Source organism: Vidua chalybeata, chromosome 3 (genome assembly GCF_026979565.1).
Source record: "Vidua chalybeata isolate OUT-0048 chromosome 3, bVidCha1 merged haplotype, whole genome shotgun sequence".
In the NCBI taxonomy this organism is placed as follows: domain Eukaryota; kingdom Metazoa; phylum Chordata; class Aves; order Passeriformes; family Viduidae; genus Vidua; species Vidua chalybeata.
The window spans coordinates 67,854,998-67,880,582 of NC_071532.1; the positions used below are offsets into that span (position 1 = coordinate 67,854,998).

General features: G+C 36.2%; 1 protein-coding gene across 3 annotated transcripts in view; it reads left to right on the top strand.

The window, feature by feature from the left end:
- CDK19 (cyclin dependent kinase 19) overlaps positions 1 to 25,585 on the top strand; it is a 120,872-nt gene that overhangs the window by 35,800 nt on the left and 59,487 nt on the right. For all 3 annotated transcript variants that reach the window (XM_053938556.1, XM_053938555.1, XM_053938557.1), the window contains exons 3-4: positions 10,883 to 10,993; positions 21,166 to 21,306. In XM_053938556.1, the coding sequence (XP_053794531.1) occupies positions 10,883 to 10,993; positions 21,166 to 21,306 (252 nt within the window). The remainder of the gene's footprint in view (positions 1 to 10,882; positions 10,994 to 21,165; positions 21,307 to 25,585) is intronic.

Sequence of the window (25,585 nt, forward strand, 5' to 3'; positions counted from 1 at the left end):
CTTTGCTTACCAAATTTTATAACTTGTTTTAAGTCACCTTTTGAGCCTTCCCGACCTGTATTGGTCCCTATTGAGGGAAATGTGATTTTGCTGCATTCGCTGTCTCATTAAAGGATTTTTTATGTTTAATAGAAGAAGGAGGAAATAGCAGGCTATAGATTACAAACTGACTTTATTTATCCAGTTGCAGTCTGATCCTGAGAGTATGAGAAGAATCTTGTGGTAGGCGTTTAATGACTTGGGAAACTGCCAGTGAACTTCTTGTTTTAGCTTGCTTCACACATTAGATTTGTCTAATGTGTGGCTGAAGATTGCAGAAGATTTGGGTAAAAAGTAGAAACCTATGAGCAAAAGCAGAACAAATTTAACGGGTAATTGTGTTAATAAACTCTAAGAATGTTCTAGTGTTGTGCTTCCAGAGTGAAATGCTGAATTTGTTGTAAATAACTGTCAACAGACTAATTATAGAAATAATTATTGAGTAAAAACTCTGAAAGAGTAATATTTCTAAATTAATCTTATTTGGAAACAATATATAAGAAACCTGATCTATGTGCACAACTTTTGCTATTTTAACAAACCCAAGTTAATAAAAGGAAGTTAAAACCTCAAAATAATACATTTCCCTTCTGCCGTCTGCAGGCACGTTTCTCATTTGGACAGTGGTATTAGACTCAATTTACACTTGCAACTACAGGCTTGTGTATTAGCTTGTTTAAGTTAGAGGTAAGACATCTAAGACATTAAAGCATATCAGTGGAAGTGCATCAAAGTTTAATGGATGCTGTCATTCAGAACTAAAGCGGTTTCAACTTGATTCCCATAAGGAACAGAGGGTTAATATGCTTAATATGTTTTGAATTCATACCTCTGATTTGATTTCATTTTCTATTTAAAAAAGCCATAAGTATAAATTATGTATCTATATGCCTGTATCCCAGTCTCAAGTAAGTAGAATGAAGCATATGAGCATAACCATTAGGGTTGTGTTTGGTTAATTAGTTGGCGGGGTTTTTTCCCCTTTTTATTTCTTTTTTCTTTTCCCACATTAACTATAAAAAAAGTAGTATTTTCTTTTAATCCTTAAATGCTAAAATACATACAAGTTGTCACATAATAGCGTCACGGAAAACTTAATGGGATTTACAAGATTGCGTTATTCCTCTATGAAAAATCTGCTATTTCTGTGACTCACCATCATGGAAATGGTATATAACAGAATTGTATCCCAGCTGGAGGTTGCTGTTTTGTTGGTGGATCAACCTTCCTGTTTGGTCTAGACTGGGGCATAGGCATTTAATTTAGTTTCTTCTGAGTATCTCAGAGCAGGGACTTTATGCTGGCTTTAGGCAGACAGGTGTCCTGATTCTGTCCATGACAGGGTTAATTTTTGCACAAGGACTGCCTCATGCCATTTTCCAGGTTGGGGGGAAGGGGTCCCTTTTGAGTCTGTGTTGTCAGATCCCCTGTGATGTGGTGGTGAGCATTTGCATATGAATCATTCACCTCTCTTGCACACACTTTTGTTATTAATATTGTTGCTGTTTCCAGTAAATTTTTCTTGTCTCAAGCCTGAACTTTGCTTTTTGCATCTTCAATTCTCTCCAGCCCTCCAGAGGGGCTGGGGAAGAGGGAGGAGTGAGCAACACACACATGGTTTGGAGTGGTTTTGGTGGGAACACTAAACTGGAGAACACCATTCCTAAACCATGACACAGGTACCTGATCTGGCATACAGCCCCTGGATACAAAATTAAGCTAAGTTAGTTATTTTTTTCCAAACAGTTTTTGAATTACAAAAGGGTGTTTTGTTAGTACTTCGTATTATCAGAAGAGTCCCTTCTTTAAATGCTATTGAACATGCTAAATTATTGTGAGACTGTTGTCTCATTATAACTGTTGCTTTATATTTCTGTATATTTCTGTATTGGAGAAGTAATTGTCTGCAAGTTGAGAATGTGGATGTGAGAGTACTGAATAGCAGCACACCTGACCTTGAATAATACACCAAGCCCTTTTACAAAGCAGAGGTAGATTTAAATTCTCAAGTTGGATTTGTAACATGCACACTTGAGCAGCTGCATTTTTTGGCCCTTTCCTGGGAAGGGGCTGGGATGCCTTCCTTCAGGCTGTAGAGAGTCACCTCTTTTACCTGGAATACTGTCCTGAGGTGCTCAAGCGGTGTCTCTCCAGGCACTGAGCCTCTTGTGATCAGCAGGTCAGAGCAGTGCAGGGGACTGAAGCCACGTCTGCCACTTGGTGGGAGTGCTCTGGTTTTGGAGAGGAGATGCTGGCAGTCTCGCAACCAATTTATTATGGAGCCAAATCTGTTATGCATCATCTGAGAGAGCCCCTCACACATTGGATTTTACAGGTGGTTTTGGCAGAGACTTTGGATCTTGGGTATGGATGTTGGATCAGCTCAACATTGTCACACTTTATGCACTCTGGTTCTAGCAAATGTGGGAAATTTTCATACTGTTGGATAGAGGACTTTTCCTCTATCCTGAGCCCAAAAAACACATTCACCAAGTTGGGAGGCTGGTTATTGTCACTGTTCAGGTACAAGAAAAGAAGTTGTTAGGTGGAAGTTTTTTCAAGATTTTTTTTTTTTTTTTTTTTTTAAATTGTTGTTGTTTTTTGGTTGTTGTTGTTGTATTGGTAACTTCAAATAACTTGTTTCACAATTTGTGTTTATACTGTATAAAACGTGGAAAATGGCAAATAATCACAAAAATGAAATAATTGCTTTAATAATAGAAGGATTAATTGAAGAGTCAGTTAAGTAGAAGAGATAAGTTAACTTTAGGGGAAAAATGGACTGTAAAATCATTATCTTTGCAGGATAGTACTGCAATCCCTGCCCAATATTTTGTGTAGGTTAGAAATTTATTACCTTTTGAGAGATACATCACTGTGGTGCCATAATTAATTGAGGTTGGAAAAACATGCTTTTTGACTGTTCTTTGCTAAAGCATTGTTTGTCTTACTCTGGTTCATACACCATTTATCTTTCTGAAGTCTTCTTGAGAGGAAAATCTTTGAAAAAAGAATGGTCAGCATTGATGTCTACTCATCCTCTTTGCCCTTCTACAAGAATTTTAGAGCACCTCAGTTGCCATCACTGTTTATTCACTATGAGATACAGTGCTAGAGCAAGGTGATAACTGGTTGTCAGGAATTCAGAAAAGTGTGGAAATGTTAGAATAAGACCTGCAAGAGAAAACTCGTTGCAGTTTAAAACTCCAGGGTGAATGTGTGGGTTTGAGAATGATGTGACGCTACTTGTGATGTGTTGTATTCCCTCTAACCCATTTTAACATTTTAATATAGCTTTAGGATTAAGAGTCTTTGTTAGTTTGATAGGAAAGTTATTTATCCTTTCAGTAACAGAAGAAATTTCTAGTCAACATAGAAGCAAATTCAGGGTATCTTAAAATCTTCAGAAAGGACAAACATTCATTATTACTTTTTCAGCAAGTTACTTTCAGTATAGTTGTTGGTGTTATATGAGTGGTTGGATGTTCTTTTATTGTAGGCCAAATAAGGAGAAAAATCTCTATAGAGAGAGACAGAGTTTAACTTATCTATACTTTTCAGATGGGAGGAAAATGGTTATTGCTGATCTGTGACAGACCGACCAAAATTAAATACACAGCTACCTTTAAAAGAAGAGAGTGTAGAATTCAATTGTCCTAAAGGAAATGAAGTTTCCTTTAGGAAGATGTGCAAATTCAATAATAATTCAGATTTATTTTGTAGAAAAAATATGAAAATAAATTATATATCTGATATGTGCACTGGAGCAGAGGCTGATATTGTGTGTTCTTAATGTCAGCATTTCCTTTTATAGTTGTATTAAAAATTGAGAAATTTCTTGCTTTGAAAGTAATTTTACAGGCATTCTTTGTCTCTGTTATTAAGAAGTCTGTGCCCTGGTATATGATATTGGTAAGTAATGGGAAGAATTTTAATACTTGTATTTCTGCTCATGTGCTTCAAGATAAATGCCAAAGATATATATATTTTTTTTTGGTGGAGACCTTAAGAATTAAAAGTGCAGTTATCCTAGTTTCTATTTCTTTAGCTGAGTTAGAATGTAATACTTACAAGATGTCTTTTGCCAAGCTTTTGTTTCAGAATAATAATGTTATTTAGCAATGCCAGACAATTTTCAGCTCCTGAAATGAAAATATTTATAGAATAAATACTTTTTTAATCCTTCTCATAGGAGGAGGGTGGGGCACATTTTTGCCTTCTTCCTGTCCTGGCATTTGGCAATTTACTGGTTAGATTCTGTTCTTTGTCTTTTTTATTTTATTTTAACATACTTGGTATTTCTCTTCTGGCAGTCTGAAGCCCTCACAGCTCGGGGACTGTATGCTTTGAAGAGATGCAAGTGTGAAAAAAGAAGGTTGAAGAATGTGTAAAGCATACTTGGAGGGATCTTTTAATTTGAAGGACTGCTTGGGTTCAAACTGGTCAAAATCAGATGCATGTATAGGAAGAATTAGAGGGAAGAAGAGAGTCTGCATGGACTCTACTTAGAGTCTGTTTTGAATTATTTTAGCTTGTTAATTTTAATTTGCAGTGTGCCTTGGAGTAAACTCAGGCAGCACTCCTAGCAGTTTGTGTAAGAATGGCAGTTGTTAATTTTTGGCATTTTACTCTATGTCCCCTACTTGGTTTTGCATGCCAAAGGCAGTCCAAGGACAGGCCTTACCAGACCAGAGTATGATGAATCTGTCCTTTCTAAAGTAGAGCTTAAGCTAATGCTTAAACTTTTACCTTTCTTTCTAGATTCTTTGGATGGTGGGGTGGATTTTTTTTTTTTTTTTTTTTTTTTTTTTTTTTGTGCGTGTGTGTATATCTATATTTCTCTATGTCTGTTTTTATGTTGCCTGCATATTTCTGAGACCTCTTATATAAGTGTCAGCCATAGCCAACTTAAAGCTGGAAAAAAACCCTCAATACCTGCTCAGTTTGAAGGCATTACTATAAAGTCTTTTGGTACTTCAGTAATGCAGTAACTCTGTAATTGTAATTTCTCCAAGTAGAAATGGGAATCCAAACTGGAAAAGCCCTAACTTCAGAATCAACTGCATCACTAGAAAAAGCTGAATTTTGAGTAGTTTTCTAATGTGATACCCTGTTTGAATTTGAATTCCCTTCTCTTTTCTTAATAACTTCTCTTTACTTGATAACTTCAAGATCTGTAGCACAGTTAGCAAAAGATTATTCTTACACATTAAATCAAATAAATAGCTGCCTGTTTCTTATTGTGGTTGTTTTGTTTTGTTTTTTGCGGGGGGGGGGGGGTTTGTGGGTGTTTTTTTAGGGTTTTTTTGTGTTTTGTTTTGGTTTTTTTTTTTTTGAGAAAGAGGCCCATATATACGTCCCTGAGGGAAAAGCTGCAGCATGAGCTTGATATGATAATAGGCAGCAGAGGGTCTATGGAAAGGATAATATTAATAACACGGAGGAGAGGATCTAGTATTGATTAATAGCATCAAAACCAGTTGGAATTTTAAAAGACCTTCTGAAGAAGTAAAATTATGATCTCTATGTTCCTTTGAAAAGCCCAGTTTCAATTTAAGAAAAACTTCAGTGACCCTAGAGGCTTCAAATAGATTCATCACAGAAGAGGCAGCTTTAAAATTCTGTAATGTGCAATTGCTTTTATGAGCCATCAGCCTCATGCTTTGGCCTTTCCTGTGATTTCTTGTGATCCACATTTCTGCCTGTTAGAGGTTTTTGTTCTAACCTTGAAAATGGTTCAATGCAGTACAGCGTGCATTTCCATCAAAGCAACTACCAGTGCTGTTCCAGATCAGTTGAAGTACATAGATCAAAAGACTGTAGTAAACTATGTGAAAGGTGGGTACACCTCTTAGATGAGATTGCCCCCTGGATAAATTTTTGAAGGTGGTTTTGGGTTTTGTCATCACTGATGCAGAAATACATGTTTGCTGCAAGATTTACTTGTGTCAGTTGTGAGAGCACTGGTTTGTCTTCCTGTTTTCTCTTAATTTTTCTTAGGTTGAGATGGGAGTCTCTGTCCTCACCCTGCTTTTTTTATGTGGTAGCTAGAAAGCATTATTCAGCCAGTGAAATAAAAGTATTTTGGGCAAGATTTATTTCCTTGAGGAATATACTGTTTGACTTGTGTTTAAATGTGCTAAGTGTCCTCATAATTGATCACGTTATTTATATTGGTAACACTGCAACTCTTCTCCCATTTTTCTCCCAAAGAGATTTCTTTGGGAGAAACAGGGAGAATTTTACCTATGTCAAAAGATCAAGAGACTTCCTCGTTGCTTGTCTACTTCTTGTAAAAGGAACTTGCATTATATGGTAGATGATTTGCAGGCTCAGTTCAAGCGTTTAAACCAAATTGCTGTAGGGCTTGCTGTCAATCATCTTTTCCATCTGCTGGAGATGATCAGTAAAACATCACTAAACCCATTTTTCATGAAGGCTTCTACAAGAGCACGTACTGCATAGGCATCTGTCTAGGGAATCTAATGGTGACTTCTATCAAATTCATCAACTAAATTTGTTGTCCAATGCTGATAAAGAAGCAAATGAAATACACTGTTTTCCCTGCTATTGAGAAGGTATTCCTGAACCTTCCTGTTCATGAGATGCTAACTTGCAGGGTGATTTTATCTCTTATTAGCTGCCTTTCTGTTCTTCAGCCATGCTTATCATCTAGTAATGATTTCTTTCATCATTGATGCTCATATCTTCGTGTTTTAGTGGGTATCCATCTTATTTCTTTCAATATTTGATCAGCTACAGTAATTGAGAAAGCTACAGTAATTGAGAATTCCCTGTTGAGAGATGGATTGTTTTGCTCCTTTGGTCACCCTTTGCCTCTTTCCGGGAGAGTTCATCTTTTGTGTGGGTGTGGAGGGGGAGGTGTTTGAGCAAAGAAAACTGCATATAGTATTAAAAAAAAAAATCACGGAAGCCTTTTATGTATCTATGTAAATAGATTCCATCCTCTCTTGTAAGGACCTCAACTAGGATATCTAATATCAGATTTACCATCTCAATTTTCTTCTTTGTTTTATGACAATCCAGTTCTACCATTTGTCACTTGCACCTGATGACTTTTCAGCCTATAATAGAAATTCTTGGTTATTTTTTAAGTGCATGAATTCAGATTTTGTGCTGTTGATTTAATCTTGTTTCTGTTACTCTTTGTTTACTCAGTCACAGAATAAAGTAGCATAAAAGATGATGCATTATCACATTCCTTTTCTTCCTTGGAAATGCTGCCTTTATTTATTCAGATAATTTCATTCACACTCATGATGTTGATACTGAGATGGGTTTTATTAATAAGCGCAATACTTGTTCTTTGGTAACTCTTCAAATAGTTAATACATAGAGCTACTTTACCTTGAAATGTGTCCCATTGTCAGCTACCCCTTTAGGGTATTTTTTTTTCCTCACCTTGGATGTATTCCAGTTGTCATCTTTTCCATCTGATGAAGTACTTAAAACTATTATAAGGTTGAAACTTGAACACAGATCTTCTGCTTGAGTAGAAAATCAATTATCTGAGGTCAGGATAGTTTTTTTCACACATTTTTCTTTATGTGCATATTTTCAAAATTGTTTTTTTGCATACTTTGGATTCACAAGTCTCCAAATGTCTCCTTTGTGTCCCTTTTTTGAATGTATGTGATGTATTTGGTAATCATCAGATACCACCTCTGAGTTTTACTTGTATATGATTTGTGCTAGTTTTTACTTTCTTAAGCATGAGGCATTTCTTTTATCTGTGTGTTCGTTCATTCCATGGTCAGTATCATAACTATTATTAAAACCTGAGGTAAAACATAACAGATTTTTTCTTTGTTTTATGATATCCCACTTTTACTTGCTTAATCTTTTATACTTTCTTGTGCTCCTTCTCTGGCTAGACAACCTTTACTCTTTACTTGGATTTTCTATGCAGAGTCTACCTCAGCATGACTACTGACATTTTACATTTCCAAGGCCTCAGGCTTCTATACCAATACTGTTGCCAACTTAACTTTTTTTCAGGCATCATGACCTTCCCCTTCCCTGTAAGAGACATTCACTTATGAGGGAAATTCACAGTGTGCATGATAAAGAACTTATGACTCGTCAGACGGTTGAAGAAATTGCTAGCAATTCTGCATATAGTAGATATCCATCTGGGAATCCTGGAAGCTGTTCCATGCTGTTTGGGCTATCCAAAAGCATCATTTTAAACTTTAAGCTGTGATATCAGCTAAGAATGCTCAAAGATGCTTGTACAATTCTCTTCTTAATACTTTTAATAATAATCATCATACTCTATTTAGATGAAAGCCATTGTACAGGACAGTTGAAGTTGCGCAGATGTTGATAATTCACTATGAAGTCCTTCTCAGTGCCTTTCTGTCTAAGCTGCCTTGTGTGCTGCTACAAGAAGGGAATGTATTGTAACTGAGACACAGGTTTCTGTTAGCATTTTATCTCAAGTTGGGTATGATGGAACTTAAATTTTAGAGGAACATTAGGTTAAAGTACTATTCAAATATGATGCTGTGTTTATTTACTTATAAATTATAGTAGTTGCTGATCCTTTTTATGTTCAGGTTGCTATCTTGTAATAGAAGATGTTGTCAAGTACACTGGAATCTTTCAATTACTAGGACAATATATTAATTCCTTCCTTCTGACTTCAGACTTAGATCAACCAAGTCTTCAAACTGATTTACTTCTGCAGAAGACTTAAAAAAATAATACTGGTATTAAGTTTCATTTATCTATTCTGTTTGTTAAAAGTTTGTACAGCAATTTGCTGCAGGAAAATTGTAGACAATGATTTACCACATCCCTGATGTTGTCCTCGTGGTTCTAGGTAGGGTTGAAATGTACATTTGTCAAAGGTGTTTATGGCGATGCATGGACATAACAATCATACCACATAAAGGTGCATCACTTACCTGTTAGATGGATGTGGCATATGTAGGAGGTAAATATTGACAAAATTCTAGTCAAACATCGACGTTGTTAGGGTAGGTGGTAGATTCAATCATGATGCAAATAGCTTCACTATGTCACCCTAATTTTCACATTGTTGGCTTCCACCTGTCTGCTGTAATGTAAACTTCAGTTTCTGAAGTTCCTCATTTCTTTTTGTCTCAGCCTTAGATTGATATTTGTCTTTGAAACAGTTGTCTCAAACTTGCTGTCTTTTGATTTCCAAAGCTGCGTATTTGGTTCTGCCCAATATTCCTTTCCGATCACATCTTTCCAGTGCTTTTAGAATTACTTCCCTTATCTCCACTCTTTGTGTACCTAACAGTTCCATCTCTTCAGTTCCTGTAATCACCCTCTCTCCTGCAGTAGCATGTTTCTAGATGAGATGGTTTTTAACATAAATCTGACCAACAGTTTGCGTTTGTGGCTCACGCTCATCCCTTGTACCTTACATTATAATTTTGACCTCCTGTAGCTGGTGTGGAGCACCACTGCAAGTCCAGCATAGCTAGAATAGAGCTCTCATTCTTGATGTGGTGTGTTGAACTCCTAGGGCCAACATTTCCTTGGTCTCTCTCGTGTTGCTGAAGCATTGGCTGCTGTGGCATGCAGCCTTGACAGCCAGAATGTAACAAAGAACAAGTCTCACAAGGAGCTGCTGAGGGAACTGGGGTTGTTTGGCATGCAGGAAAGGAGGCTCAGGGTTAGGGAAAGACAGAAAAATAAGAAAGCACTTCCTACATGGTAAAAAAAAAAACATCTAAATTATTTCATTTGCTGGAAAACTGGAATACATTTAAGCAGCTACGATATTCCTTAGATTTCTTGTCTTGACAGATATCTCTATAGTCAAAAGATAATACCATTTAAGATCAGTATTTTATTTCTCCTAGAATAAACATCTTGAGTCTTTTTCTGTAGGGTGAAAAAATGGAAGACTCATTTTTCCCAAATGTGCCTTGGAACATACTCAATTTACAATTTTGCCATTATAAATTGATTCTTGGCAATGTATATACTAGTGTTGCAGATGTAAGCAATTTCCAGATAAGACAGAAATGATCAGTCATTCTGGTGACTACAGTGTGGAGGGGGGATGGAGAAAGTGATTCCATGGAAATTATGTTTTTGGGAGTACCGCTTCACAGCTCCTCCTGAACTTGGTTTAATCTGGCAGAAGGATGACTTCAGCAGCAGTGCCTGCTTTAATATGCTGTCTAATTAGTGATGGAACCTAGTTTTCTTTCAGGCAAGCAATAAATAAATATGGGATGATTTCTAGGTTACAGAATAGTAGTTGAAACAACCAGAAGGAAACCCATTTTGGTAAACTTTTCTTTGGAAACAATCTATTTTCTGAGAGCAACAGCCTATGAACTTTAGGGCAAGTGAGGTAAGGATCCAAAGCAAAAGAAAGTTATTGATAATAAAATAATTATATGTTGATCAAGAACTGTGTTGTCCAGACAAAGAACTGGACCAGCTGCACAAGTTTCACTCTGGCATCCTCAAATCCTGATGTTCACCTTTGATAAGAAAACAATTATACTTGTGTGTAATAACTTTTTTTAAGAAAGATACTGATGGCAAGCAGGATGAATAGGTGGGATGGGCAGCTCTGTGGTGAGTGTGGGACAGAGAAAGGTAGGTAGTGATGGGCAGCTATACTGTTAGAACAAGCAGCCCATGCCACGGAAGCTGTGTACATCCTGATTTTGATATTTGGAAGATAATGGGCTGAATCAGTGGTGTCTTTCCTTCTAGGGCCTGTTTTAGGACTACTTGTTTGCTATTTGACCTGTTTGGTGGTTTTGTTGCTGTGTTTGCTTTTCTTAGCAAGCACAGAAGTAACAAGAGCTTCTCTGTTTCTCTGCAGCTTTTACGAGAGTTGAAGCACCCAAATGTGATTGCATTGCAGAAGGTTTTCCTTTCTCACAGTGACAGAAAGGTTTGGCTGCTGTTTGATTATGCTGAGCATGATTTGTGGGTAAGTACAGATTTCCCTGAGTATTTGAGAGTGTACAATAAGAGTTTGTTCAAACTGACGTGTGTGTGATGTACCTTCATAGAGGCAGAGATGCATTCATTTCTTACTCTGTAATTAAGGGTCTAACTGATAATCCTGTTACTTTTACACTTTAAAGCCTGCCAAAGACTGCATAGAAATTTTGAGTCAGATTGGGTTTTGAAGTGAAAAGGATTTTTCTGCAAGCTTTAATTGGAGTTAAAGAAAGCATTCCTAAATTGAGAGCTTCTAAAACTGTGTTTGGAAATGTATTTAATCCTGTTTTTCTGACATTTTGCACATAGACACACAAGAAAAAAGGAGAGGGACTGCTTTGATGAGTCCTCTCACTGAGAGTGACTGCAAGTGACTGACATTCAATCTTCTATATTTTAAACAGAGAATTTTTGACAGTATGAGTGGAAATAAAATAACAAGTAAGCTAATTGGACCTACTGATGGACACTCATTACATGGAGGAGTAAAGACTTAGATGTCTGTTTTTAAGTTTCTAGCAAAATGTGATCGGATTTGGTTTAGTCTGTTGTAGAGGTGGACGTCAGTGACATTGTGAGAGTTGAACTCGAAAATATTCAAGCTCTGCATCTGTTGATAAGATGTGAGTTACTTGAACCTGGATTTGTGTTTAAACTTGAAAGATATCAAACACGAAGTGTAACCAATATGGTTATGATTCCTTTGAAAATACTGGCAGGGAGGGGAAGTGGTAATATAAATTTCAGTATTACTTTTGAAGGCTTCAGTAATACAGATGTTGCTATTACAAATGTTAGTGACAAATTGTTCAATTTCTTCATACTTGGCTCTTGAGCTTATAAATGATCCAAGATTTTAATTGGTCAGAAAGTAAACTTAGCCCATTCAAAAAGACACTTCTGTCTCGGAACATGTAAAATCATGGTAATTTGTTCCCCTTCAAAAGCATGAAAGATATTTATTTCTCTTATGGGCTAGCAGATTTGTATTTTGCAACTTTTCTTCATCAAAGTGACCAGTAGACATTGAGAGTTTTTGTATCTCACATAACTAGTGGTAGTGATGATGAAGAGAAGTGCATCAGCTAAATCTCTGTATGACAGACTTTATTTGTGCATTAAATTAGTTTACTCATTTTATGGAACAGTCATAACAAACACATTTTACTGCTACATTTATTGCCATGTGTTTTAAACACCTTTTTTTCCTAACCTTTTCCATTTGCGTGTGGTTTTTACACTACGCAGTGATTTTTCACATGATTTAACAGCTTTAGGAGAAGAATCACTGCAGTTTGATGTTCTTGCCACTCCTCCCATATGGCTGAATATTGGATATAATCTCAGTGAAGTTAATTATTTTCTATTATTTAAGACTGAAATGTTTGTTACAATGAGGTTCTTGATACGAACTGGTCTCCCACTTCCTAACTCTCTTTTGTTTTTATTTTTTTCTATGGGACATGCTACACAAGTCATTTCTCCTTTCCTGTATAATTGCCCATGTTTCCTCGCTTCTTAAGCCTTTGCCAGGAATTTTTTCCTCCCTTGCATAAAGTTGGCCGTGTTCAAGGCACTCTTGGTTCTGGCTTAACCTTGCTCCTCATTTCCTTTACTGTCAGCACTTCCCAAGCATCGCTCTTAATTCCCCTTTTGTCTGTTTTGCTCACTCCCAACTTTGTGTCTTTTTCCACGCTGCCTCCTACACATGGAACAGCCTCCCAATTAACGTACGTAAAGATCCTTCACTATCCTCCTTCAAAAAACTCCTGAAAATCCACTTATTTTGTAACGCATTTCAGTAATACCAACCACTTGTCATCCTGTCTGTGTTGTGTTGTGTTTTGCATTTCCTGTGCTTTACAGCTTGTGCCCTTTCAACTCTTTGGGGTAGAAATTTTAGTAGGGGTTTAGCAATTTTTTTTTTTTTACTGTTTAGCACCATGTGCTTTGCCAGCACTACATAAAGACAAAATAAGTCTATTTATCATGGATCTATCAGTTTATAAAGATTTAAGTTTTAGAATTGAGGGTGTGCTGTCACTAGAGACATGTAGATTTCCAGAGAGTAATGTTTTCAAATGTAAGTAGCTTAGAGTTGTTACCAAAATCAATAAGTATGGAAATTGTCTTTCTATTCAAAGCTGCACAGCTTTTAGTAACTCCTATTGGCTTCAGTGAGAAGAACAAATGCTCATCACATTCAATCATTAGATTAATTAAAATCATTATATTTTTCAGCTTCTGTACTGGAAACATTTGGCAAGAGATGGATAAACTGTATTAGATGCTATGCTATTCTGTTAATTTTCTAATACTGAAAAAAATGTTCTGTTCTAAAAGGTTGGTGCTAATTAAACTTATTAAAAAGTTCTTCTGTGGTGAGCAAGAACTTTTTTTTTACTTCTCATTTAATTCCCAAGAATTAAAGAAGAAACTGCTCTGATCTGATTTTTTATGTTTAGATAGCACATATTTAATAATGTTCTGCATCTTCTGCCGATACCATTACCAAGGAATGCAGAAGCTTTGCTAATTTGAACAGCTTTAGGCGTGAACAGCAGTTCTGCTGTCCTTGACAACCAAGATAGTCATCAGTTTTAATAACTAAGCCTATCAAAGATACTTTCTTTTCTTATCTCTCAAGATACATTATACAAAACTGTGCAAAATCATGAGATTACCATGGAGAATATCTAAGAATATAGGAATTATTTTGACAAATTGATTTATAACTAGTTTCCTTTGATTACCAGATTTCTTAGTGTAATACACAATGTTATGATTTTTCTTGGCTCTTCGTCTCTGCCAAAGAGAACTGGTAAAGTTCTCAGGCTATAGGATGTTAACTTTTTATTTTTAATGGTCAACAATTTGTTTCAAATGCCAGAGTTCCTGCTGTCTTATCAGCAAAATAATAACTTTTTTTTTTGTTTAACTTTCATGGATGTTCTTTATAACCCTATTCTTATACTTCTAGACAGTATACTGCTGTCCAGAACTTCCTGCCTAAAGCTAGTGCATTTAAAGACATCATTCAAATTTATATCAAATGCTTTAAATGCATGATGATTACTAAAATGGACTTTAAGAAAAGTTTAATACAAATGAGATCTGTCCTGGAGGTGAATTTTTTTTTTCAATCTAGTTACTTTTTAACCACTGTAGAGGTTACAATATTTAAAACTTTTCCTTTGCTCCCTTTTGCAGCAGATTTCTAATATTGAAAGTATTTTCTAAAGCTCACGTTTTTAGTACCACAGATAAACACATTTGATGATTTCAATTTCATAGTCTCTATACTTTAAGCAGGATTTTTGATTCTAACCAACGTTTTTATTATAACTTTTTAAAAACTTTTTGTATTGACAGATTATCTAAATACCTTTACTACTTATGGTACAGAGTTAATTCCCAGACTCATTTAGTATGTCTGTATAGCATCACATTTTTAAGATCCCCTTTTCTGGAAATATATGTTGTAACTTAAATAAGAAGCTTCTGGATGGGTTTGATCTCATTCTGAAAAAGGGTGACATTTTTATCATAGTAAAAATGTGTTAAGTGTGTTTTATAGCAATAAAAACCACTGCTGTATAAATAATTATATAAGTAAGTACATACATAATTAACTACGATTTGGTAATATTGAATGTGATGATAGATTCACTATCCCAAACCAGTTAAACCATGATCTGTGAATTATTTCGATTTGGTTGAATGTTTCTCTCTTATTACTAGATTCCAGTGATCTCTAACCACTAAATCCTAAGCAACAAATACTACTGAGAAATGTGGAGTAAAATTAATCTTGGAATTATTGTTGATAATAATAAAACTATATGGGCAGACTGGCTTTGTTTTATTACTTGTTATGTATATGTACTGCTTTTAAAAAATGTAGGGTAGAGATTATTAGCACAGTCATGAGTACCTAAAAATAATAATCAAATAATGGAAAGGAGAAGCTATTCTTCCTACATGTGAATTTCATAGCACTACTTGATCCTCTCTGTCTACAAATAACTATACTTAATTTCAGCTAACAACATTTTGAATAATCTTTTATGATAAATGAAATTGGGAGAGTATTGCATACTGATGTGTACAATAAACCTGTACATTTGTTTAATCACATGAATATTGTCTAACAGCTGAGTTTTAACATATTCCTTAAATATGGTATAATCAGTTATGATTCTTTGTTCAACAGGCTTCAGTTTAGCTCTTAATCATAAATATAATTCAGATGCTAGTTGATGACAAATATCTTTATATACATAAAAACACTTTTCTCAGTGTAAGAGGGATTTTTTTTTATATATTTTGATTTTCTAAGTCATGTCTACACTTTTGGTGTAATTCAGGTGATTCTGTCAGGTGGTTTTTCATGCAGTCTTCTCTTGTATACGTATGTACCAATATAGGCTGGAAGAAGAACGTAAGGTTTGTCAAGACACAAGGCAATGGGCTGGCATTGATCTTTATGTCATGACTGATTCCTTCTAAGTGAAATGGATGGGGTTTTTTGACCATCAAAGTGATGGTTGAATTTCTTGCAGAGAACAGTGCCATTCCTTGCCCATAGCTGTATGTCATATTCTCAAAGCATACACTTGTTTTTTCTGCCAGACTTGTATGAATTTGAGGGTAGTTTATATGGACTCATTTTCTGCACCACAAAGCATGAGAAGTGAAGGAAACAACAGGTAGGAGCAGGTCTCAAAACAAAGGCAAGGTTCAGAAGCATAAATGTGTGAAAAACTAAAGTGAACAGAGTGGCGTATTCCACTTTTATGTGTACTGAAAGGGTATCTGAATTCTGATGGTTTTTATTAACATTGTATAGAGTTATTTTGCAATATTTAGGGCTGAAGGCTACTAAAATACCTAGAAAGATGCAGGCAAAATCTAGGAAAATTATATGGGATCTGTTTGTGGGGATGTGTTATATGGGATGTGCTTGATCTGTGTTTCAAAGCTTAGATATTTAAAGCAAGCTAGCATTAGCAAAAGTTGATGTATAAAAGTTCCTTTCCCTGTTACTAAAAATGTTCACCTCTTGTCACTTGGAGTAGGGTCTTTCATTAGGCAGTTTGGTTAATGACATTTTAAATAAGATACTGATGATGGCCATGCACTGGCACCATTTAGAGGGAACAAGCATTCTTCTTTCCCCTTCTCTTTTGAAGGACAGTTTATGTTAATTGCTCTAATGTTTCCAAAATTGGAAACTAAAGTGATTGCTCTAGAAGTACTTCTATCCTCTTCTGTTTTGATTTGATTTTATTTTACTTGTGATACGTACATTGACAAAATTTTCTTAGTTTCTAAAATTCTGATGTCTGAAATGAGTCGTAAGTGTAGGCATATCAAACTGTGGTTTATTTTTGGAACAGCAAACAAATTACTTGGGTTCATTGGGTCTTTGCTTTCTCTTTTTGAAAATCATGGAAGCAATGCCTGGTTGGTTTCTATACCACCTTAAGATGTTGATTTGTTCTTTCATACCCTTTAAAGTAAATGTAATAATTTGAGGTGGTTTTGTGTTAAAAATGAGACTAGAAGCTGTATAAAATTAATCCTCTTGGCCTTAGTACAGATTTTACATGTATCCAAGCTTCCCTCTCCTCAATATTAAAATGTAACTTTACTTTATATTGGCACATTGACATAATTCTGTTCTGTTCTCAAAGGCTGGATTAGGGATTGGATAGAATGCAGGGTTTTTGCTGAAGCGTGGGAGCACAAGCAGTTTGCTTCAGCAGGGAGAGCCATCTGCACTGACATGATTGCATTTCAGTTTGAAGGAGATGCATGTAATTTTCAACAAGCATTGCCTTAAGCAGTAGAAGTCAAGCAGTCAGATTTTCTAGAGGCTTGTGTCTATGGATTGTCTCATGTGTGTTGAGGTGGGAGCTCACTGTAACTTCATTTAATCAGACATGCATAAAGTCCCTCTCTTAGCTGGCTTCCTACTTTAGTGAAAAGTTTCTAGGTCTAACTTGTTTGTTTGCTTGTTTTAACCTCTGTCACACTGAACAGCACTTCTTGGAATTGGGAATGGGATGACACAAACACAGACAGACTTGGAAGCAGACTAAAATTAGGATCTTGTTGAATGTTCACTTAACTGCTGGGTGGGTAAATCCTAGGGATTTGAATTTGCTCTATGTTGTTATGCATTATGTTTGCTTTGTTTGGGGTGGAGAATTTAGAAAATGGACACAGTTCTTCACCAGCCAGCTTTCAAAGCAATTTCCATGCACTAGGCAACACAGAAGAAGGCAGTCAAACTCCTAGATTGACTATTGTTTAATTTTATTTCCAAATGTCTAGTTTTGTTTCTCCTCTTCATTTTTTTATCATTTATATGGTCTTGCCTTTGCAAGAGCTAAAATTGTCTTATTGAAATAATGTGGTTCATCCAGTTTTCCTTGCAAATTTATTACACTTTTTAAAGTTGAAAATTGGGGATTAGCAGTTAGTAAGTAAAAACACCAGTCTCAGATATTGCAAGCATCAAATTATACCTACCTTGCTTTCCTAGGCTTCTGTTGAATGTATACGTTAATGTTGGTCAGTGAAGTATTAATTTAATTTATAATAACGACTTAAAATCACTTCTACAAAGTTGCCGTCTTGTTTAAATTAAAACCAAAATATGTACAAACAATAGAAAAATGTTTACATTATATTTAATAGTGAATACCTAATTGGCTCACACCATTGTTGGGATCCAGTCAGTGGCAGCATGTTTTTAAGATTTAGGAATCAGAAATGTACAGAAAGGGAAAATGGCTACTTTTGCTGAATAGATATCAATATTGCTTGGAGTTACGTTTGCCTCTTATGATGTGTGTTCTTCTTTCATTTTGAAAGATTTTAAATGTATCAGAAGAGAGCTTGCAGTGTTATAATGAACTAATTAAAATGAATTTCTGTCTGCATAACATTGTGGATGGGTTTCTGTTCTGTAGCATGCAACTGGTATAGAGTGGACTGACAATAACTTTCCTCATTAATTTTGCTGAATGAGTCTGGGTGTTTACCAGCTTTTTTGGCCAAGTGATCTATCAGGATATGTGTGTTATCTTTAAGGAATTGCAGTGAAAGAAGACATGGGGAATACTGAAGCTTTTTGTCCCTCTGCTTATTGTCTTGTTAAAAACGTGCCTCTGACTTGCCTGGATTATGGAAGTCCTCATGTTTTGTCCTTAATGGCTATTCATTAGGGGTAAGATTCAGCAAAGAACTTGAGTATACCTAAAGGTTACAAACTGCAGTGCACCAAGTGCATCTCATGTTTCCTAAAGAGAGACAGAACATGCTTCATACCTGTCATGCTTCAGATTTATACTCAACTTACAGGAGAGTCTTAATTTTGTGCTATTCAGCGAAAAGATTTATTGAATGAGAGAAGTGTAGTTTTGAAGCCTAGTGGTTAAGTCAATTTTCTGGGAAATGGGAAATGTAGGCTGTAATTCCTGTAAATTATTCCATGCCTTTATTAGGTCTGAGGTTCAGGCTGTTAACGTGCTGTACTTGAAGCAGCACCTGTTTGCTCTTCTATTTCTTAGATGGACACTGCCATTAAAATTGCTGTTTAGTTTAGGTGTGTTGTTCTTTCTTCATATGGCTAGTTGCTTACAAGAAATTGGATTAACTACTTTTTTTTAGACAACTTTTCAGTGTAGGACTTGGTCACAAACATTGTGGATTCATTCCAATGTCATGGGGCAAATCTAGCTTTTCAGTTCCCTATACTACTTGGCCCTGCAGTATATTTTTAGCTTTTGTCCAGTTCTCTAAACTGTGATGGTTGCAATCTTTTGGATATAAACTTCCATAGTGTAAGCTGGAAACAACATGGTTTTATTTGCTTTTGCAGGAAATTGGATTTTACCTAGTGGTGATATTGCTTGCTTCGAGCAAAACTATCCATTTTTATTTGCTTCTGCAATTCAATAACCCTTTCAAGGAAGGAGCTTGTTTCCTTAGCCTTTCTGAGAGCCACATGGGTGGGGCAGGGACAGAAATGCAATGGCATCAACCTGGTGCTGTCTCACTCCCGACTTCCAGAGGTACCAGAGCAGCTGAGGCAGAGCCAGAGGCAGAGCCACATGTGTTGTTCCTCCTCAACACATCTGTGGTTAATTGTGTCCCTTTCTGTCTCATAAGACTCCTTCATTTTCTCTGTGCCTAAGGACTGATGTTTTGTGTGAGTAGTACTTGGTTTTTAGATAAGTGTAGAAATCCCTTCTACTGATTACATGCACCATGAAAAAGGGCAGGACTGGATTTATGGGCCTCTCTGTATGACCTTTGCCTGTTGGTTCCTCTGTAGTTTTCATTTTTCATTTCCTGTATTAATAAATATACTAATTTGTGAGTTTATGGTATCATTACTGCTTTATAAATCTTACTGTAATTACACATGACGGTCGCTATCTGGTGAGCATTGTTTAGTACTAGGGACTCCTAGTTGAAGTTCTGAGACAGAATCTTCTTGTGACATCACTAGAAAAAATTTTCTACGGAAATAATCCCTTAAAGTATTTCGATACAGTTTTCAGAGTGCACAACTAAGGATCAGGTACTAAGAGCTTGTCTTGTTTATTGATCCTCATAAGTATATTAAAAACTGACAATCCTATAAATTTCTACTGTTTTTTAGTACAAAGCCATAAATACTATACATTTACTAGTGGAAGGCTCTGTGGGAACATTGTTGATAGGGAGTAACCAGGCTGTTTTGATTCATTTGGTGTTTTGTGCCTTTCTTATTTCTCTTTAAACACTATTGTTTACAGTTTTGCTAGGTACAGTTTGACAGTGGCTAAAGTACTGGTGACAGCCAGAGGTAGCATTTACCCTGAGTAAACATTACCGTTGTCATTGGGAGCAGCAGTGACAAACCAAGTGGAGAGTGGGGATGGTGAAGGAGGGAGCAGTGGTCTAATTAAAACACAGCCTTTGGCTACCTCTTTAACCTGGGAAGGGAGATCTTCAGCTAGACAAATCCTATTTAAAAATTGGGTAATTAATAGTCCTACTCTAGCATTTTGTGTGGTTTTCAGTAAAAATGCAAACTGCTTTTATAATTTCTACCTTTCAAAAGACACAGAATTAAAAACTATTTTGTTATTTGAGGTGCTTCATTGAATTGCCTTCAAAAAGGAGATTTTTTTTTTTTTTCCATCTCAATGAACATATTTAGTCATTTGCTGAATGATCATATATTAGGATTGGATTTGTGCCCTGCATAGCCCCTAACCTTTCTGAGGATTGAAAAGGTAGAATGGCCCGACTCCAGTTAATTTCTTGTACAGTGTAGCAAGACCAGACCTAACCCATCATCTCCACATTGATCTTAGAATTAATTAGTTTATGACTATTTCATGATCTCTCAACAACCTTTCAATTTTTTTTTTTTTTTCATTTCTTCAACTAATACTGGGGTCCTTTACTGCATTCTGTGTTTTCAAGTGGTGTTTGTCCTCTAATGGGCAGACTGACTTCTGTAATCCAAGAGGCACCAGCTTGTCATCATCAGTGAAGTATGCAGCCATAAATTGGGAGCAAGAAGACAACCATTTTTAGATGTTTGAACATGATCTCACCCAAATGTTGTGGTGTGGGGTTTTGGGAGTTATACCTTCCCTGCCTTCAAATATTTATTAAAATATTTATTTAATCTGTCTACTGGGATCCTGATTTTGGGAGGAATAGTAGTTGCAAGTATGCTAGCCTAGGTGTTTTTGAAGAGGAGGAGAGAAAGTCTCTATGAAAGCATAGAGTGTGGTCCTCCTACTAGTAGATACTCCTGGTTTAAAAGGTTCTGGTCTAGCTGCCAAGGGTAAGAGGATGCCATGTGGGGAGAAGGGAGGAAGGAGAATGTCTAAGACCCTTTACTGGAGGTAAGTAGCCAGTATTTAGATATTCACAAAAACTTCACGGCTGTTTTTTGAAGCAACTCAGAGAATAAAAACAATTTTAAGAGAATTGTGAGTGCATCACTATTACTTTAATTCCAAAGTTCAACAGACTTTGTATCTCATTCCATTATTTAGTGTTAGAAGTTAAAATATCCCAAAACACCCAACCTTCTCACCTAATACCTAACTTTCTTCATGTTTCTACTTGTTTTATTTCTAGCATATTATCAAGTTTCACCGTGCCTCAAAAGCAAATAAAAAGCCCATGCAGTTGCCAAGATCTATGGTTAAATCCCTACTCTACCAGATCCTCGATGGAATTCATTACCTCCATGCAAACTGGGTGCTTCACAGAGATCTGGTAAGTGTGGCATGTGATACCTGGCTGAGAGAGTTCCACGTGCGTGTTGTTGGGTAGGACAAGAAAAGCCCCTGTTAGTAATCTTGCGTATCGATCCCTACAGCTCTTCCTGTTATTGTTGCAGGAGACCAGTTGTGCCTTTAAACATGAAAACAAACTATGCTTTCACATTGTTTTTATCTGAGTCATCTGAGCTCGGACAATGATGCCAGATCCGGTAAATGGATTGCAGATATCAATATCCAAAAACAGTACGTGAGACAGCTGATATATGTTGGTTGAACATTCTTACAACTTTTTGCATGACTTTGAAAAGGCATCTAAATAGGAGGGTGATTGATACCCTTTTACATTGTTTGGCTTACGTGCAAGTTAGCATAAAAGCTAGTGAAAGGGTAGTTTTTTCATGGAGTATTTATTTTCCATGTGGTATTTTTTTCTGACCGTGGGAAGAGAACTGTAAAAGAGTTATCATCTTGAAATTTCTCATGACCTGAAGTAGCTCTTGAAGTTGATTGCAGATTACAAGGGCAGCCAGTTGCCTTGTCTCTAGTTCCCCTTTTCCCCTTAAAGTTTTCCATCGCTCCTCATAATTACGTGAAGTGCTACCATGGTTTACGAAAAGAATACTAATACGGGTGTGCTTCCACTTGCATTCTAACTAGAATGTTTGGCATGAAACAGTGTGATGGTTTATGTGCCAAACAACACTCTTAGGTATGGTAATCTGTGTATAAAGTCACTGCTTTTATTTTGGTTATTTTTGGGTTTTCATAGTTGTCCCATTATGTCAAGATAGGGCTGCCCGTCCAGAAACTTAGAGTCACTAATTGTTCTTGCGTTTTTAATAGTAAGTAGGGACTTTGATTAATTTTTGGTTGTAGACCAAATTTTTTTTTAATAGATAAATATAAAGCAAGGCAGACCTGGAATACAAGTCACAAATATTTTCTGAACTGAATTTTGTTTAATTTTTGTTGTAATACCTAACAACACTGGCCAGAGCAGGTTTCAGTTTTCATTATGGATCTTTTTTTTTTTTTTTTTTTTTTTACTTTGTCCCCTGGTTGTTTATAGTCAGTTTTTCTGTGAAATTCCAGATGTTAGTATATTTGGGGAGGGGCAGGGGGTGTGGGTTGCCTTTGGAATGGTAGCCATGACCAAAAAACAGGAAGCATGTACAACTCTGATTTTCGTGTTACAATTACTGCTTTCCTAAAGAGTCAGCTGCTGCTTTGGCAGAGTGCTCAGCTGTGATTAGCCGCAGCTTGAGAAGTTACACCTGAAAAGTCTATATCCAGCTCTGTCTAAGGGAGACATAGCTGTTCATGGAACTGTTAATTACATATACACTGAAATGCCATACATGAACTCGTTATTTTGATAGGAAATACAAGATGGTATCTAAGATAATAGCAACAAATAGCCTTGAGAATTTTCTTGCAGGTGTTGTTATTTTCAGCCTGCAGCACCAGGTGTTTTGTGTGACTCGTGCTGCTACTTTACAGTTCTTATCTGTTGCTGATGAGTTGCAGCAAAGCTGTTGTCTAATGTCTTTGTGTTTTCTTTTGGAATGTTGAGAGATGATGGTTGCTGTTTTGAAAAAGACTATATTTTTTGGTTCTGGAATGACAGTGCTTGAATGATGTTGGCATAATTGAGAAGGGAGAAGAATAGTAATTTGTGAAGTCTTAGTCTGTTCTTGGTCTGCAAATAAATGTGAACTGATGGATTCTGGGATGGCTCAGTAAGGCAAAGGAAACCATTTCAAAAATTGCTTTGATACACTAGTGATTTAAAAGTATAATCAGAATCCTTTGCCTTTTAAATTTTTTTTCTGGATTTCTGGAGAATTCAGGTATGTGAAATAGTTATATCTTGAGCATGGTAAGAAAAAAACAGGTATGTGAAATAGTTATATCTTGAGCATGGTAAGAAAAAAACTGATGTCATTCTGGATGTGTCCTTGTGTCCGCACTTGAAATTAGAGGTTAATATAATTAGTAACCAATTTAAATCCTGGATTAACCAAATTTTTTTATTTATCTGTGATTTTTATTTGTATGCTCATGCTTGTGACTTTTTGCTACTAAGAATGATACCTCAGACACAATTTCACTGGAATCAGTTTCTTGCATAATACATAAATACCAGCTCCTCAGTGTCTTTTTAAGATGGGGAGCAGTTTTTCTGGTGGTTTTCTCTTAGCTGTTTGAATTTACAGCTGCTGGAAAAAGTATTTTTCTATTTTGTGTAAACCTAATTTTGCATCAAAACACCTTGTACTTTCTTGGTTTAATATAGCTCTGTTCTTACTATTTTTAACCTGTGTTTGGATGTAGACCAAAAATGGTGACATCCATAAAAGTCGTGTTATGCTTATTTCATTGCTCAATAAAATTAGATTCTCCAAGAATATTTATCATAATATTAGTCAAATTCTCCTGAGCTATGGAAATGACCTCTGTAATTTATTTAACAAATGTTGTTGTGAAAAAACAGAAACCTAGGAGGTTAAGTATTTGCTTAGAGGTATTTGGAGAACGTTATTTAAATCTTAGTTTACTCCTGCCTTAAATCAAAGAGGTTTTTTAAAGAAGCTGGAATACCAAATTTGTTACTTAAAAACCTTAGAATTACTAAGATATTTTTAGTTAAATCATTTTTAAGATCAGCAGTAGCCAGCAAGTGCATGACAGGGTAATAAAAGTGGTGAACAATGTGAGCTTGGTGACTTGAATTCCATGTCCTTTCCTTGGGCTGAGCTCATGGATGGCTGTTACCACAAGGACAGTCTTCTTCCCCTCTTCCTCCCTGCCTGGCAGTGACACCCCTGCTAATGGCCTGGCAGGGGACACTCACCTGGCTCCTGGGGAGCTCATTCAGGGAGTTAAACCCACACAAAGTGTCACAGAAAGCTTTTCAGAGCTTGTTTTCTGCAGGGTTAGGTCCTGGAGGGACCTCACTGGGGGCTTAGCTGGGTGTGCGGGAGCTGGCGCAGAGGCAGCGTGAGGCAGGAGGTGGTGGCAGAAAGCTCAGCAGAGGCCATTCCAGCATCACTTGTCATAAGAACTGGTTATTTTATTGTTAAAATGCACTGTTTTGATTCTTAGGAGGGAGTGCAAGTGTTTTTAAAAGATTAAATTGGTATAACTTTTTAATGCAAGACTTACAGCTGCTTGAGACTCAAATTGAGGTAAACACCAAATAGACTTGTACTCGTGCTTCTAGAAATTGGGAACTAATTTAGTGTTGTGTATCTTTCAATTTTTTGTAGTATTTGGGTTGAGTCTGGCTTTTGTATCTTGAGGGTAGCTGAAAGGTGCTAAATTACTTTTTAGGTTTTTTTTTTTTTTTAACTAAGCTCTTAATTTCTTTTGGGTACAAAACATTCAGCCTTTATGGCAAGATGCAAACAAGTATAGACTATGGGACAGGAGCACTGGGTTACTGATTTCTTTGACTAGCATTGTGTCAGTTTATACATCTTGGAGTTGACCTAAGTCTGTGAAAATCCATACATTTGTTCTCCTATGATCCCATTTTGAGTGGGATTTTGCTGTTGAATTGGCATTGGGCAATGATAATTTAGCCTTTTCAGCATAGCAGTGTTCCTGAAAGCTGTGCACGAGAGGGGGGAGGATTTGCTGGCTTTGCTAGCTGCTGGGGCATTTTATTATGAACAAGAGGTTAATAGAGATAGATATTGGAGAAAAAACCTTTGAGTACTAAGTTTTTGGTTTTTTAAAATACTCTATATACACTGTGGGCTGTCTGCTTGAACAGGGTCTAACCAGTGCTCCATACTTTGAGGTAAGAGCAAGCACTTGAAGTACACTATTTCAGAGTGTTCTGAGACCTTTGTCCCCTCCTCTCCTAGAAGGGAAATATTTAGTTTTTACAGGAATGTTCAGCAATGGTCTTAGTTTGCCAAAATGTCAAAAAATGGAGATCTTACATATAGTGTTTGCAATGTCTGTTCAGGTTAGCAGCTGAAGGGATTTGAGCACTTTCTTGTTCTAGCAATCCTTCTGTAGATTAGTTGCTTAAGGTCAAAAGTAGATAGAGACCATATCCTTTATAACCTGATAAAAGCAATTTCTATTTGTAACAGAATGTATTTTCCTGAAGGGAGGTGTTACCTATGAGATGTTCGAAGTACACAGAATCCATGGAGAAATTAATTTAAGATTCCACTTACATACCTTGGGCATTTCTTTAGAATACTGCTTCATATTAAAACAACTGGTTGAAAAATGAATATTGGAAATCTAACTCA